Source organism: Capra hircus, chromosome 21 (assembly GCF_001704415.2).
Source record: "Capra hircus breed San Clemente chromosome 21, ASM170441v1, whole genome shotgun sequence".
NCBI classification, from domain to species: Eukaryota; Metazoa; Chordata; class Mammalia; order Artiodactyla; family Bovidae; genus Capra; species Capra hircus.
In genome coordinates this window covers 60,720,664-60,735,669 of record NC_030828.1, presented here as the reverse complement: position 1 = coordinate 60,735,669, position 15,006 = coordinate 60,720,664, and the positions used below count along the sequence as shown (strand labels likewise).

At 35.2% G+C, this 15,006-nt stretch overlaps 1 protein-coding gene across 6 annotated transcripts in view; it reads right to left on the bottom strand.

Moving 5' to 3' along the window:
• PAPOLA (poly(A) polymerase alpha) overlaps positions 1,016-15,006 on the bottom strand; it is a 53,421-nt gene continuing 39,430 nt past the window's right edge. For 2 of the 6 annotated variants that reach the window (XM_018066057.1, XM_018066055.1), the window contains exons 17-22: positions 13,680-13,822; positions 11,250-11,350; positions 10,834-11,054; positions 7,082-7,144; positions 5,160-5,234; positions 1,016-3,155 (exon numbers count right to left, since the gene is read on the bottom strand). In XM_018066057.1, the coding sequence (XP_017921546.1) occupies positions 3,060-3,155; positions 5,160-5,234; positions 7,082-7,144; positions 10,834-11,054; positions 11,250-11,350; positions 13,680-13,822 (699 nt within the window). In that variant the 3' untranslated portion in view covers positions 1,016-3,059. The remainder of the gene's footprint in view (positions 3,156-5,159; positions 5,235-7,081; positions 7,145-10,833; positions 11,055-11,249; positions 11,351-13,679; positions 13,823-15,006) is intronic. The other 4 variants (XM_018066059.1, XM_018066058.1, XM_018066061.1 and 1 more) reach the window with 2 other exon arrangements.

The window sequence follows — 15,006 nt, the reverse complement described above, 5'->3', positions numbered from 1 at the left end:
CTTTACTCCAGAATATACCCAGAACCACAAAACACATTTTCAATTATCATTTTACTAATTCAGCAAGATGCATGAAATGTCAAAAGGCTATGTGGTGACAAAACTCCCAAGGTTGCGATATCCAGTTCCCCGTTGGCGTCTTATCACAGTAGGTGTGGTAAGCTCTATTCTGCAGGTGTTAACAATGGAGTCAAGGGTAGTTTTTAACAAGTTTCTCTTTTACTGAATAGTCCCAAAAGTTAAATGTTCCTTAATAAAAGGTTATTCCACACTGCAATCATATATTATTTTTACATATAGTAAAGGTATTAGAATCTGGAGTTTCAGGGATGAAAATATGCACAACTGCACATCCCTTGAAATAATTTAACGTAAGGATGTCAATCCCTCCACCCAAAGCACCTAAGATAACCATACCCAAAAGCTGACCATCACATGCACACAAAGCTCATTCCTAATCTGTAAATTATGTATGCCTTGTTGACCATTTAAAGATTTAAGAAAAGTAGAATCTGATCTGCGTTTAATAAAATGAGAAACGCAGGATCCTAAATTCACTGAAAAACAACAGTGCCACCTGCTGACATTAGAGATAATGCACCAAATGCTTTGAAAACCACCAGCTTTGAAAGGAAGCACAGCAGCAGTATGTACACTGCTATCTACATGGAATAAATACAAAGAAAAGAGACGGTTTCTATACAAACAGAGCAAGTATTTTGGAGGATGGGTCAGCTGAAAATTAATTATCAAGTACTATATTCATGTTTTCCTCCCTAATGATCAATTATATGAAAAACAAATACCTGATTATGTGAGGTATCAATTATTATTATTAGGCTGCTACTAATGGCAAAAATTAATCAGATATAGAGCTTTCCTGAAAGTAACAAAAGTAAATTCTTCAGCAAATCTTTACTTAGAGCTATACTATAACTTACAAGTAGCAATAATGGTATCACTGAAAAAAAACAAAAAAAGTCAGTCAAAAGAAACCAGCCAACTGTGGGATTGTGCTGTTTTTTTTTTTTTTTATTGTGTTTTCAATGGAGAAATACATCATCTGTTTACAAAATAGCTCTTGAAAAATACAAGGAGTACAGATACTATAAAACAAAGCAAACTCCAGTCATGAGACACTACGTACATCATGCGAAAGCAACAGTCTGATCTCCAGGTTATGAAAACTAGAATTAAAAAGTCACTACACAGAAAAGGTCCAAGTTCCCAGCTTGGCAAAACTTGGGTGCAGTTACATGAAACGTTTAATAAACTGAATTCTTTTTCCCCAATGTGTAAACAAAATGACAAGACTAAATCTGTGCCTGGCAATTTCGATCTAACTCTGAAGCTACACAAAACACACAGACACCTTGTAGACTTCACCTGTTAGTCTGATCATCTTATCTTCTTAGGTGGTGGGAGGAAGGGCAAGGTGACTGTGCAGAGTGAAGATGTGGGAAGTAGAAATACTGTATACTAGACATTACAAAGTATGGTGAAAAGAAAGCCTCAATTAATGCACAGCCTAAGGGGGAAAAGACTAGACTCCAACTTTGGAAAATTAATTTAGAGGGAACGGGGAAGAGTTTAAGTAATTGCAGTTTAGCATGAAAAATGCACATGTGATAGAATGGAGCACAATGGAGGATTCATAAAACATGCTCACCAGAAAAATGTTAGGGTTACTTTGTCCAGATTAAGAAAGAATAAGTTTATCAACATCTGGCTTCCTCATATATTTGTAAAGATGAATGCTCTGCTGCTTAATTATGAGGAATTATTTACTGATAGGATAAAACAAAATGGAAAAAGGAGTAGAGAGCTGACTAGATGTCAAGTGCTTGCTAGAAATGATTTTTAAATGTTTCTACATGTAAAATTTACTGACAAGTTTTGGTCAACCATTTAAAAATAAAAATTAGTTTAAAATTCTTGGAGAAAATGTGTTTTTGCCCACATTTAATATTGAAAATCAACTCTGCTATAGACAGGAGTTCTGTGGAGTGTACAAAATTCCTCATATTTAGAGATCAAACGGCCATCCAAGATAGATGTCATGTTTCACAGGCATTATTTTTAGTCACCCTAAAGTTTCAGCCATGGGACCAAAATTTAGTGTTCTGTGCCATATAGCCACAGAGTCACTGGTTACACATCATGGCTTAAGAAAATACTGGCATTTTGTTTTTTTTATGAAAGAAGTCCTACCTTACACATAGAAGCAAAAGGGGTTGGGGGAGGGAAGAGGGAGGGAGCAAAAAGCTTGGTTTCAAAGACAACAGATTGAAGGCAAAAGAATATGGAGCTTTAACAAGCTCAAAGAAAAATATTCGCTGGCTGATCGCTGATTTGTATGCACTCTAAACAATTCTATAAATAAAAACCAATATCATTTCTTAATCATGACCCCATCAAAACGAAGTATTTCCTAATTTTTCTTTCAATGTCAAATATATACCCTAGTGTTGACATTTCATTTTTAAAGGTTACAGCTACCTCAGAGGGACTGACCTAGATGTACTCTTATCCTTTCTCTGAAGCATAACAGTACATCACTGCACAACGGCATCCAATTTGAAGACTAATGGTAAAGGAAATTCTTCAGGAAAAAATGAAAATCCATCAAGCTGAAAATCTAAAATTATTTCTACTTTCTAATAATAATAATAAAAAATACATAAAAGTGCATCATCAGAATAAAGAATTCTTATGCCAGTTTGTATTGCAAATTTTCCAAACAATGCAGCAAACATAAGCCCAGTCCAGATGTCGATTATGAATACAAACAGAGCTGGAGGTTTTTTTTTTTTAAAGGCAGTAATTTTTTGAAATAGTTAATGCAACTGTTGCTAACACAATAATAATAGTACTCCTGGCTTCACATACTAACCTGGACTTCCGATCAAGTGCTGATTAGCCCAGTAAGGGAGGTCACAAAAAAACCCTCAATCCACTTTCAGTCATGTCTAGTCTTGCACCTTCCGTTCTCCTTTTTTAGCATTTGAAGACAACAGGTTGAGTTGGCAGACATTGTTTCTGGACCCCTGAGGTTGTTTTTACCGATTCAATCTCAGTTTTATTGAATTCTTGATAACAGGAATAGGGTTTGCAGGGAGAGCAGGGATATCAGAAAGGTCTGTACTGGATGTTTTCTGAGAATAAAAGCAAAGAACACAACATTGTTCAAAGCACTGTAACTTATCAGTGGGATTGATTTTTCACTGCTTTACTTCGTAAGAAATGGAGAGGACCTTCTCATAAGAATTAAAATCTTAAAAACACTCTAAAATGTTGTTAAAATGGAGCACAAAAAAAATAACTATTACTACAGAATTGTTTTAACACTTGTAGAAATTTTCAAATAAGGAGCAATATTTTGATAACATTTTAAGCAATATACAAAAACTAAGTAAGTTCAAAAACAGCTTTAATAAACACAGTCTTCCAAACAATAACCTATCATACACTTATTAAGTTCATGTTCAGTTAGAGCACTAATAGTCATATTAACTGGCACTGGAGCACCACCATGTGGGAGAATACTTAAAGTTCACTTTACACACAGGGGCAGCAGTAGCAGTTAACAGTGAATGTATTATTTTCTGACTCTGTCAATTAAAGTTTAAATCTACACAACTGAACAACAATTTGATTTATTCAAAATTTAGGGCGGCTTTATTATGTTAAAAACAATTACTCACAAAGCCTTTTTTAACAACAACAAAAAAAACAAGATGGCATTTTTAATTGTTTAATTATGGAAAATTCCAAACATACACAGAAGTAGAGCCTTATATCATGAATGCCCGTGTATTCATTACCGACTTCAAAGCCAATCCACTCTTCTCCCACCTTTACTCCCAGATTATTCTGAAGCAAATCCCAGAGATCCTATCATTTCATCTGTAAATATTTCAAGTTAATCTCAAAGATTCATTGTTAGACACAGTCACAATATTAATACCTCCCTTCTATCACCAAATAAAGAGATTAAAAAAAAATTTTTAATCAACATAACTTTTTATATTATATATATAACTTGGTGATTTTTCTCTCAATGGTTCTAGGGATCTTTTCATTAGAAAGAAAATTCTAATCCCTTATAAAAACATCTAAAAGGCAAACACCCAAGGGTATGAATCACTGGAGGGATGAAGTCAACAAAACAAACTATGAAAATAGTTCCCTAGAGATTAATGTGGCTAACCAAAAGGCATGCAGTCACAATCACAAAACTGAATTTTGATAAATAAGTTTGTCTGTGTATCAGTATCAAGTACAACACTTGCTAATGTTGGAATTACTCCACTCCACCCCACAAAATTTTTATTAGCTAAAGGTTATGAAAATAAAACATTTCAGAAAGTAATCATAGCATTTATATCAAGAGGAACTACGAAGGTTAACAGCCAGCAAAAACTCATCTTAAAATTCTCACGTTGAAATAACTGAGCCACAAAGCAGCACAGTCCGACTGTCCTGCCAGTCCCGCAGCACCACTGGGCAGCAGCTTTGTGGAGGTTAACCAGTTTAATGTCTACTTAAAGCAAGTATTTACTTGATGTCAGAGCCTGACCTAGACTTTGGAGTATATTCAATTTGAAAGGATTCGAGAAGAAAACAATTATTTCACAAACAAAATGAAGGTTCACAAATTAATGAAAAGAGTCCAAGTGTCTACTGTACGCAAGGGACTGTCACAGTAGAATTTCTAGGACAAATGAAAAAATAGCTTTAAAGAACTATGGATTACACTAAATAAATAACTGAAAAGCAGAAGTGAAAAGTGAAGCAGAAACACATTTTGAAAATAAAACATTTTAAAAGCAATCTATGAAGAAGGATTTTAAGTTCTAATTTAAAGTTCACTCTCTGACTTATAACAAAACCTCCAGATGAAGACTGCATATTGTGCAGTGAGGATTTAAATGATCTGTAATGTCAAATAATATAAAAAGGGGATGAGTTAGCATCCTGACTGTGCAAAACAACGGTTTCATCACAACCAGTGCTCCACCTCTGAATACTATAAATATATTTGTAGGTGAGCACTTACTTTCAAAAAGATAAACTTCTGATGTACTCACTTTAATTAATTATACGACACTAATCTTGACAACATTTATAAAATTCCCCTTGCTTTTTGCACTTAGTACCTGAGAGGCCAACAGAGAAGTCGCTGTCTGAATGGTTTCTGATTGAGTTGTACTTGTCTCTGTATCAAGTTGTTCCTGTGAGACAAAGAGGACGGGGGAGGAAAGAGACTTAAAAAAATGATAAAAAAAAACATAACTGGGTTTGGTGGTTAATAAAAAAGACAAATTGGAAGACAGGAGGGATCAAGAGAAAGATGTGACTACATTACAAAATCATCTATCACATCAAATGGTTAATCATCAAAAGAAAAAAACAAACCTCGTAGGTTATTTAACCATTTCAGATAACACATGAATTCTATTTCCCTACTTAAACTTTGTAAGGCATGGTCAAAATTTCTCATGACTTTCCAACTAACTTCAACTTGGACATTTTAAACAAGCACTAATTAAAGACACATATATGCATATTATGAAATGTTGCCCGGACAATAATTAACAGAGTATAAACCCAAGCTCAGGTTAAGCTATGTGAAAAAAATAAAACCAATTCAGTATTATTAAATTACCGAGAAGCACAAAAACTGTTCTCAGGCCTTTAATTAAAAGAAAATGTCTCTAAAACAGTCCTCCTTCCTTTTGGTTTCTATTCCCCTTCTAGATAACCAATGCACTGATTCTACTCTGAAAATCACCAGAAAATACAGGGTGAACTGTGTCATTCCACTGCCCTAGCCTTTTTCAAAGCAGTGCACAAAAAATAACAGAGATACGTACACTTAAGTGAAAATAAACATACAAAAATGTGAATTTCTATAAAATATATACAATAATAAAACTACAAAATACAAAATTTCTCCTATGACACTGAAAACGGTAAATAGTGTAGTAGCAATGGAGGAGTGCAGTCTCTCTGAAGCATACCTTAGCAACACATATTAACTTTTAAAAACACCTGTTTGTCCCAGTAATTGCTCTTTCATTAATTTATCCTAATAAAATAAACATAAATGGATGGTAGGTATTTAGCTACAGTCAACACTGTAGCAAAGGGCAATTTCCCTTTTTTAACAGAAATAATTGCTAATAGGCAACTAGTTGAATAAAATAGGGTTTAACAGCCTTAAAATAGCATTCAATGCAGCTATAAGTAATATCTACAGATGACTCAATGGCATAACTATTTTTCTTGCTTTACAGAGTGAGTAAAGATTTGAAAGCAGAAGGCACTGGTATATGTAGGCACAAACAAAACCTATAGACACCAAAATAATATTTGCTAACCTATCGATCTAGATAATTTGCGGGTAAGGAGGAAGATTTGCAATTTTTCTACAAGGAGAATAAAGTTAAAAGCCTTCAGTACGCTTCAATTTCTGAAAAAAAATTATATTCAAAATCTAATACTTGGCTACACCAATCTTTCCCATCCCGTCTACCTTGATTCAAGCCCCCGGCACCCCAGGTTCTAGCCAGAGCTCTGTGCCAAAAACTGGCTCTGTAAATATACCACACTCTCACCTCAAGAGTGAGATGACCTTCTCATCTTACACTACCCCAAACCCTATGAATCCTTCAAGGATCACTCCAAATACTCTGTTCTCCCTTCTGTGATGTCTTTATTATTTCTGTAGTCTTGCCTCTCATCACCATCAACTGCTTTCATTTTAATGTAATCAACCACATCTATCTCTTATCTTCTCTACTTAAATACAAATTCCATTACAGGAAGGAACATCTCACTATGCTATTCCATTTAGTGCCCACCAGATACCCCCACCTCTAGGAGGACTTCATATACTTGAGAAATTCAATTTCAATGCCATAAATGAGTATTAAAAAGGAACACACACATCTCTGAACACAATACTGAAAACAACCTAAAACCTGTAGAACAAAATGCAGTGCAGTGCTCTGAAGACGTTCCCATCACATCTCTGGACTAGTAACTGAACATGAATTCTGAGGCTAAATTAGTATACCTTTGTTTCTGTTTTATCATGTCCACTCAAAGCAAGACAGTTAGCATCTTCACTTGTTTCATCCTGTTTTTAAAAAAAAAAAGCTTTATTCTCTAAAACGAAAATTTAGATTGCTTTTTGCCCATGATTTATAAAAATTTTTAAAGTATAAAATAATTAACCTGTAAGATCAAGTATGTCCTTAAAATAGATTGCTGGTTTGCTTAAATTTTTTTTTTCATGTTAACAGATTCGGCTTTAAAAAGAACATGAGGAACACTGTCATTGTTAATCAGTCATCGACAGAAGTATATTCCCCAAACTATGGAGTTCATAGAATACTTTTTTTATAAGGAAGAGAAAAAAATAGCTCATTGATCAAACATAGGAACTTGGAATACTATCACCTCCTTTTTGGGAGATTCATATATATTAGTACATAAAAGGTTCTGAGAAGCTATAGGAAGACTGTCTCTTTTTAATTTTCCCAAACTTAATTTAACCACAGAATCCCCTTGGCTTAGTGTTTAACATCCTGGAGGAAGCCTGAAAAATGTTCTCAGGTCTTTCTTTCCTCCCTAATTTATTATAATTCTATGTAAAACAAACAACTTATTTTTGGTAAAGAGGAGAAATGAGAAACCAAAAATGGCTGTATTTTCTCATTCCCATAGTGAGTGACTTGGAATAAACATCACTTTCCTAAGAAAAACAATTTTGACCCTAACTTCTCTGCGCTCCTTACTAGGCAGAACTAAAATTTACTTGTAAATGTGGCTTTAAAACAAGACATAAGAAACACAGCTAACTTACAGAGCAGAAAAGATTTAACACCAGTATCAACCAATTCCCTTAAGGACTTTTATTTGTACACTGCAAACATACAAACTTAAAAAATAGTAACTTAAGTCACAACTGGGCAAATTTCAATACTGACTGGCTATGTGACACTATAGAATTATTATTACTATCAGTAAATATAAGATAGGTGTATACATATATATGTATACATACGTATACACAAACGTTATCAGTATATTTACCAATATAAAATCACACAAATATTTATGATTGAAACGACATGCTTGGGATTTGCTTCATAACAATGGGCAAGAGAGTAGATCTGTAGAGGAAACGAGACTGGCCCTGAGGAGTTGTTAACTGTTAACACTTGAGTGACGTAAACATAACTTGTTCATTACAATTTCATATATGTTTGAAATTTTCCATAACTTAAAAATTATATATATACATATCTACACACATATATATACACATACAGAACAGCATTCAGCCATAGAATTCAGGTGATAAGGCAAACCTTTTCTATATTTATTTTACATTTCTACCAAAAAGATTTAGCATATGATAAAAATTAAGCAAAAAGCAAAACTAAACTACCTGACGATACCTAACATATCTGTACACATGTTAGTACATCACTGAGTAGGCCAGTGTTTGTTTCTGGTTTACTCAGACCTCTAATACTAAGTACTCATTAACAAATAACGAAGCACCTAGTAGGAGACCTTCAAAATCAAAGCATCTGTAACAGACTTTTTCACCCTTAGCACCATGACATTTAGGCCTGAGTTCTAATCCTTACTCTGACTTTCATTAGTTTTATAAATGGGAAGGTTATTGAACTTCAAGTTCCTCTTTTGGGAAAGGAGATCAGCCTATGAGAAAACCTAAAATTCTAAGATCCATTCATTATCTTAAAATTCTACTTCTGTTAGTCAACTCCACGAAGCTGTCCTAAGTAAGATGCAAACTGTGAGAAAATACATAGAACAAAAAATTATATGGAGGAGAGGGCAGCAATGAACCTGTATTTTTAAAGATACTTAAGAAAAATCAATTAAGGATCTTACTTATAGAGTTTAATAAACAAAAACTACTAAAAAAATCAATGACACAATCATGGGCATTTGAGTACTCACTAGATATCTGATTGCTCATTTTTTTTAAGGTGGGCTTTTTTTCCTTTTATTTCTTTCCTGTAATTATTACCTTTTAGATACATGATTTTAAAAATACTAATGAAATAATGTGACTGAAGCCTGAATTTTGCATCTAAATAATCCAAATACAGCAGAAATGGAAAGCAAAAAGAATTAAGGGTACAGGGACTGGCTGAATTCACTACACTTGAAATTGCATGATAGGTACTCTTGTATATATTTGAATTTTTATTTAAAAATTAAATGATCTCGTGTGTATATTTAAATTTTTCTGTATGAAGTTAAAAAATTCTATATTCTTATTGCCTCTCTGAACTAGACATGAAACAAGAGTATTTCCTACCAAGGTAAGCACAAATGAAATTTTAAGTATTGTGCTGATACATATTTTGGAACTCTCACAGGGAAAGGAATTAGGCCATTAACATGAAGCAACAGAATGATAGGTATCTAGAGTTATGCTTACGTATACCTTACAGGCAAAAAGAAACATGAATTGTGAAATGCTTTGACAACTCCAAACAAGCATCACTAGACAGAAAGTGGTATTACATCAAAACTATATTCTTAGGTTGCTGCACAAGAGTATCATGTAGAACTGGGGGTCTTTAATAAAAACATTAGTAGGTCTAATTCTTGGAGAATCTGATTCCGTGTATTTGGAGGAAGCCCTAAAATCTGTATTTTAAAAAGCAAAATCAAATCAACAAAATCTAAAAAACTGAGGCTGAAAATCAACTTGCCTTGAGATATTACAGAGACAGATGTGTTTCAGAATACATGGTACAAAACATGATATACTATACCCATTTTTCATTCTCATTTAGCATTGTCAGAGTGACAAAATTCATTAAATTATTCATATTTAGTTAACAGTGACTGTTTCCAAAAAATCTAAACCAAAAGGGTTCAGATTAAGCTTGGAATAACACTTTTAGAGACAATAATCTTTCACCATTAAAAATCAAATCACTATATAAGACCCCTCCTTTCTTGCCACCATTCTAAAGAAACTTTCACGTTAACGAGGAGGTTCGTAAATACCAAGTTATCAGCCAAAAAACTTCACAAAATTGTTGTCTTGGGCTGTCATCTCTGGGACAATGGTGAATGCCTCATTTAACAGGAAAACACAGTAAGAGTGATTCCAGGGAACAATGCAAGTGTGTTACAAGGCTACTTCTATTTTAAGATAAACACCAAAATCAATGTACACTTTTAACAGTTTTCCTAAAACTGAGACTTTGACGAGGTAAACCAACCACTGTGAAAAGTGGAAGTACTATTAGAAAATTTCCTAAAGGGCTGGAGGATATAATCACAATCATTCAAGGTACCAAACTAATCTGATGTGGCAACTTATGGCCAGGCATTCAGTAAGAATTCCCTGAGAACCTCTCAGTGACCGTTTGATACCAAGTACAGTGCAGAAGCTCCAAAACTCCACCTGGAATACAGAGTACAGAAGCAGAAAACTGTCTGCAAAGGGACTACTGAAGAACTGACACATGTGAAAGACGCAACTATGAGAGAGCAATACGTGAAGATGACATGCAAACCCATGCTAAGGCGTGTTACAGCCTAGACATGGCACAGAAACTTAAACAAGAAACACAGCTGTATGAAAGAGTGAGCTACTGAAAAGAGCGGCAAAGGGTAAAAGAGCAAACCGCAGCACTGAAGCACTATCTAAAACGATCTAAGAGCTGTCCTCCTTGCTGCTTCTCAATTTGGGCTCACAACGTTTTCTTCCACTGGATATCAAAACGGGCCAGGTGGTTATTCTCAAGACTGACTAAATATAGATACCTCTTCTGTTTTGGTTTTCTTGGGGCTCTCTTCTTTATGAGGTGAGGATGTCCTCTTGACTCCTACTATAGGATTAGGTATCTTTGCTGCTGCATTTCCTGAAGGTCTCGGTGGTGGGTTTACCAGACGTGTTGAGGAAACAACTCTGGAGACCGTAGGCTTTGGTGGTGATGAAATGGCTGGTTGTGCGGCAGTTTGAGGAATGCTTTCACTCGATGTACCTAAGTAGTAAGTATATAAATAGATAAGCGCTAAATTACAGAACACCAAGTTACAAGTTTTTTAACTCTACAGGGAAATAAAAACAATGGTATTAAAAAACTAAATTCAAACTACATAACAAACAAAGCCATTTTTCAAAATGAAGGCTAAAACCAAATATAATGTAAGTATTTCCTTATCTGGCATCTCCTTACCCCCTGAGCTTTCACTGGAATTTACTTGTGGCACAGAAACTTCAGTAGCCTGTATGTTGGTCACAGATGCTGCTGTTACAGCTGGAGCAGGACTGTTTCTGCTAAAAATGGGGAACAAAAATTAAAAAGTGAAAAAGAGCAAAGAGATAAATAAAACTCAGTAACAAAATCTAATATGTGAAGTTATTTTTAAAGTAAATGATTGATTCTTTCGTTTTATTTCTCATACATATGTATACATCAGTAACTAACAAAATATAATCAACAATCAAAAGCACAGAAACATTTTAAAACAGTGCTGCTCAACAGAATTTTTGTAGCTATGATCTATATCTACCCTAACCAGTATGGTAACCACTATACACAGGTAGCTACTCTGCACGTGAAATACAGCTAATGGGAAACAGAATGTTTGATTTCATTTATCATTAATTAAACTGGCACATATAGCCAATGACTACCATATTACAAGAGCTAAAAAAAAGATCTGTTCTTGTTTGATTTAGGGTAACTGACTTAAATGATTTGGGGTATAAAAAAATACCATCAAAAGCTGTAAAACAAGAAAATGGTCTGAGAAATAAGATTCGACGTGCAAAACCTAAGGGTTCATGAAATCCTAAAAGGCCATCCAGTGGCCCAGATAAAACAACAAATGATCTCAAAACCCAATCTCTCCTTCAGTGTTCTGGATCCCACTCACCCTTTGTCTCAGGAAACTCAAATCACCCCTCCTTCACTCTCCTATCTCTAACTTTTCTCTCTCAAGTAAACCCTGTATCTCCTGTTACTCACTCTCCCTCCACTATAACTTACACTCTCCAACTGCTGAACACCATGTCAAGGTGGGCAAAACTAGAGGACCTGGATTTCTGATGCTTACAAGACACGCATAAGCAGCGAGAGCAGTCAGCTTATTAAAGTTCTGAGCTCACTGGTACATGGGAGGACATGAGGTCAAGGGAGTGGGTGATGCCACACCCTCAAAGCGAATACAGAGAAGGCATAAAGGACTAAAAGAGAGCCCTGAAAAGGCACAAGCATCTAATGATTAAACAGAAAAGAATAAAAGAGAACCACCACAGATACAAGAGAAAACCTGAAATAACAAATAAAATAGCAAAGGAGAATATATAGTAAATGGTTGAGCAAAGACCTATTTTACATACATGTGAAAAAACTCAAAGTACACAAAGGTTTTTATACAACTTCCAAAATTCTTATTAAAATTTTTGCTTCTTCACTCAAAAAACAACAAAAAAAAACCAGATGAAACCATTAAAAATACAAATCTGGAAGTTACTGCTATACAAATGCAGAACTGCTTTAAAACTGCAAGATTTAAGGACCAGGCCGATGCCCAAAGACTTCAGATTATGTATGAATGGCCTAAAAACATATCACATATTCAAAGCCAAAGAGAAGAAAACTAAATCCCCGTCATCTAGTGCACCTTGGCATTTTCTGCTTCATGCTAATCCAAAGATTCATCCCAACCTGCATCTCTGCCGCTGGCTATTATTTCACAATATACCTTAACAACTCAATTTTTAAAACTGCTCTTTTCAAAAAAATATATATATAACATGCATTTAGGAAAGTGTTCCTGGTTTAAGTACCAACTCACTAAACAAACGATCAATGTAACCATCACAATTTAAAATACCAGCAGCGCCCCCCAAATCTACAATAAACAGCTCCCTTTGAAAATACAGTAGTATATCCATTAAAAAAAAATCAGCGATGATACACTATGAAGATTTACAGAAGTTAAAACATAAATATGGCTTTTTCGTTCTAATTTTTGCCACCACAGCCATGTTTTTTCTTCAAGATAAAAATGTTTTGCTGCTTTGTGATGCTCAGCCATGCCTGACTCTTTGCAACCCCATGGACTATACAGCCCCTGGAATTCTCCAGGCCTGAATACTGGAGTGGGCAGCCATTCCCTTCTCCAAGGGGATCTTCCCAACCCAGGGATCGAACCCAGGTCTCCCGCGTTGCAGGCGGATTCTTTACCAGCTGAACCTAGAGGGAAGCCCAAAAATACTGGAGTGGGCAGCCGTTCCCTTTTCCAAGGGGATCTTCCCAATCCAGGAATTGAACCAGGGTCTCCTGCATTGCAGGGGGATTCTTTACCAACTGAGCTATCAGGGAAGCTGCTTTACATGCTCTTGAAGAGACAATTCTTCAAAAGAAATTTCCACTAAAAAAAGCCCACATAAATCTTCTCTGGAAGATCGCCAGTATTTTCAGATATTTACCCCCTGCTATGTAGGTGATTAAGCATCTCCAGGACAGAAATGCGGTTGCGTCCCTCTTTGTGGTTCTCCTTAGCACACCATGTAGTTCACCACAGGCAGTAGGTATTTCAACTTAAGAAATTGGTTATTCAAACAGCCACTCCACTTCCCTTCCCTTTGTCCTTACCCCTGAGAGCTGCCAGAACTGTTCAACGGACTGGTCTTCATAGCACTAGTAGGTGAAGGCACAGACATGCTGTTGTCACTGTCCATAGACAAGTCGAGGCTGCTGTCATTCAGAGGTGTCAACTTGACGCCTTCTGTTGAATGCTGCAATTAATACAGTATTTAGTCAATTATACCTTTATGTTATCCAGATCTCTGAAACATGAACATCCTTTAAAATGACTTCTACTGAAAAGCACAAATCAGTAAGGTTAGGATAACCAGAAGTGTCATGCCAAAATATAAAAGGCAGATTTGGGACACATACTTTCTGACTTCTTGGGGTCCTCAATTTAACTACAGTTCCTCGGGGGGTGGGGGGTGGGGGAGGAATGACATATTAAACATACACACCATGTAAGACACACCCTTAAAAAGCACTTTAAATAAGATGCACGTAACTTAAGTCAGAGGACTATAAACACACACACACTTCAACAGTAAAAGATGATAGCAACAATGAGTATCTCTGGCTAGTGGGATTAGAAGTAATTTTTCGTTTGTAGAGTTCAAATTGTTCTACAACAAAGATAAAAAATGTGTTGATTTAAAAAAAAAATCATCAAGTAGTATAATTCAGTGCCTATTCCTAGTTATTTGTATGAGCCTCTCTGAAAAGCAAGAGATTGCCAAAGCTCTATCTGCAGCTTAGGATTTTAACATGGTATATTTAATAGTATAAACTATCCTGTTAAAATAAAACCAAAAATAATTTCCTGAAAACTTAATGACCACATATAAATCCAAATGTTGGTCCTGACTCTTAACAAAGCATTCAAAACAAGTTACTCATTGCAGGAAAACCAAAAGCTAAAAAACTATAAACAGTGCTCTGGGATAAAAGCTGATTTTAAATTAACTTAAAGTTTCTGTTTCTGCAATCAGCACTATTATAACATCAAATTGACTTCTTCATTTTTTTCAGAACACTTTTAGTTTGTGTTCACTCACCTACAGAAACATTTTAATGGAAGTAATTTGCATTATTAAAAAAAACTCATACCCCATATGTATGTGTATGCCTGCGTGTGTGTACAAGGCATGTATACCTACTCCACTTCCCAAATGACAAGATAACCTAATCTTTGAGTGAATGCCTCAGAGATACCACTTGTGTATATAAATCAATACTGACCAAATGGGGAAGATGAGATTTAATCATACTATAGCCATACAAAGAAATACCAACCAGACACTTAGTATTTGTAATATAATCTGGCTAAATGGTCACAAAGTTGAAAGCACCTCAAAAAAGCAGGTCACAAAAGAGCAAGTATCATTAAAAACCT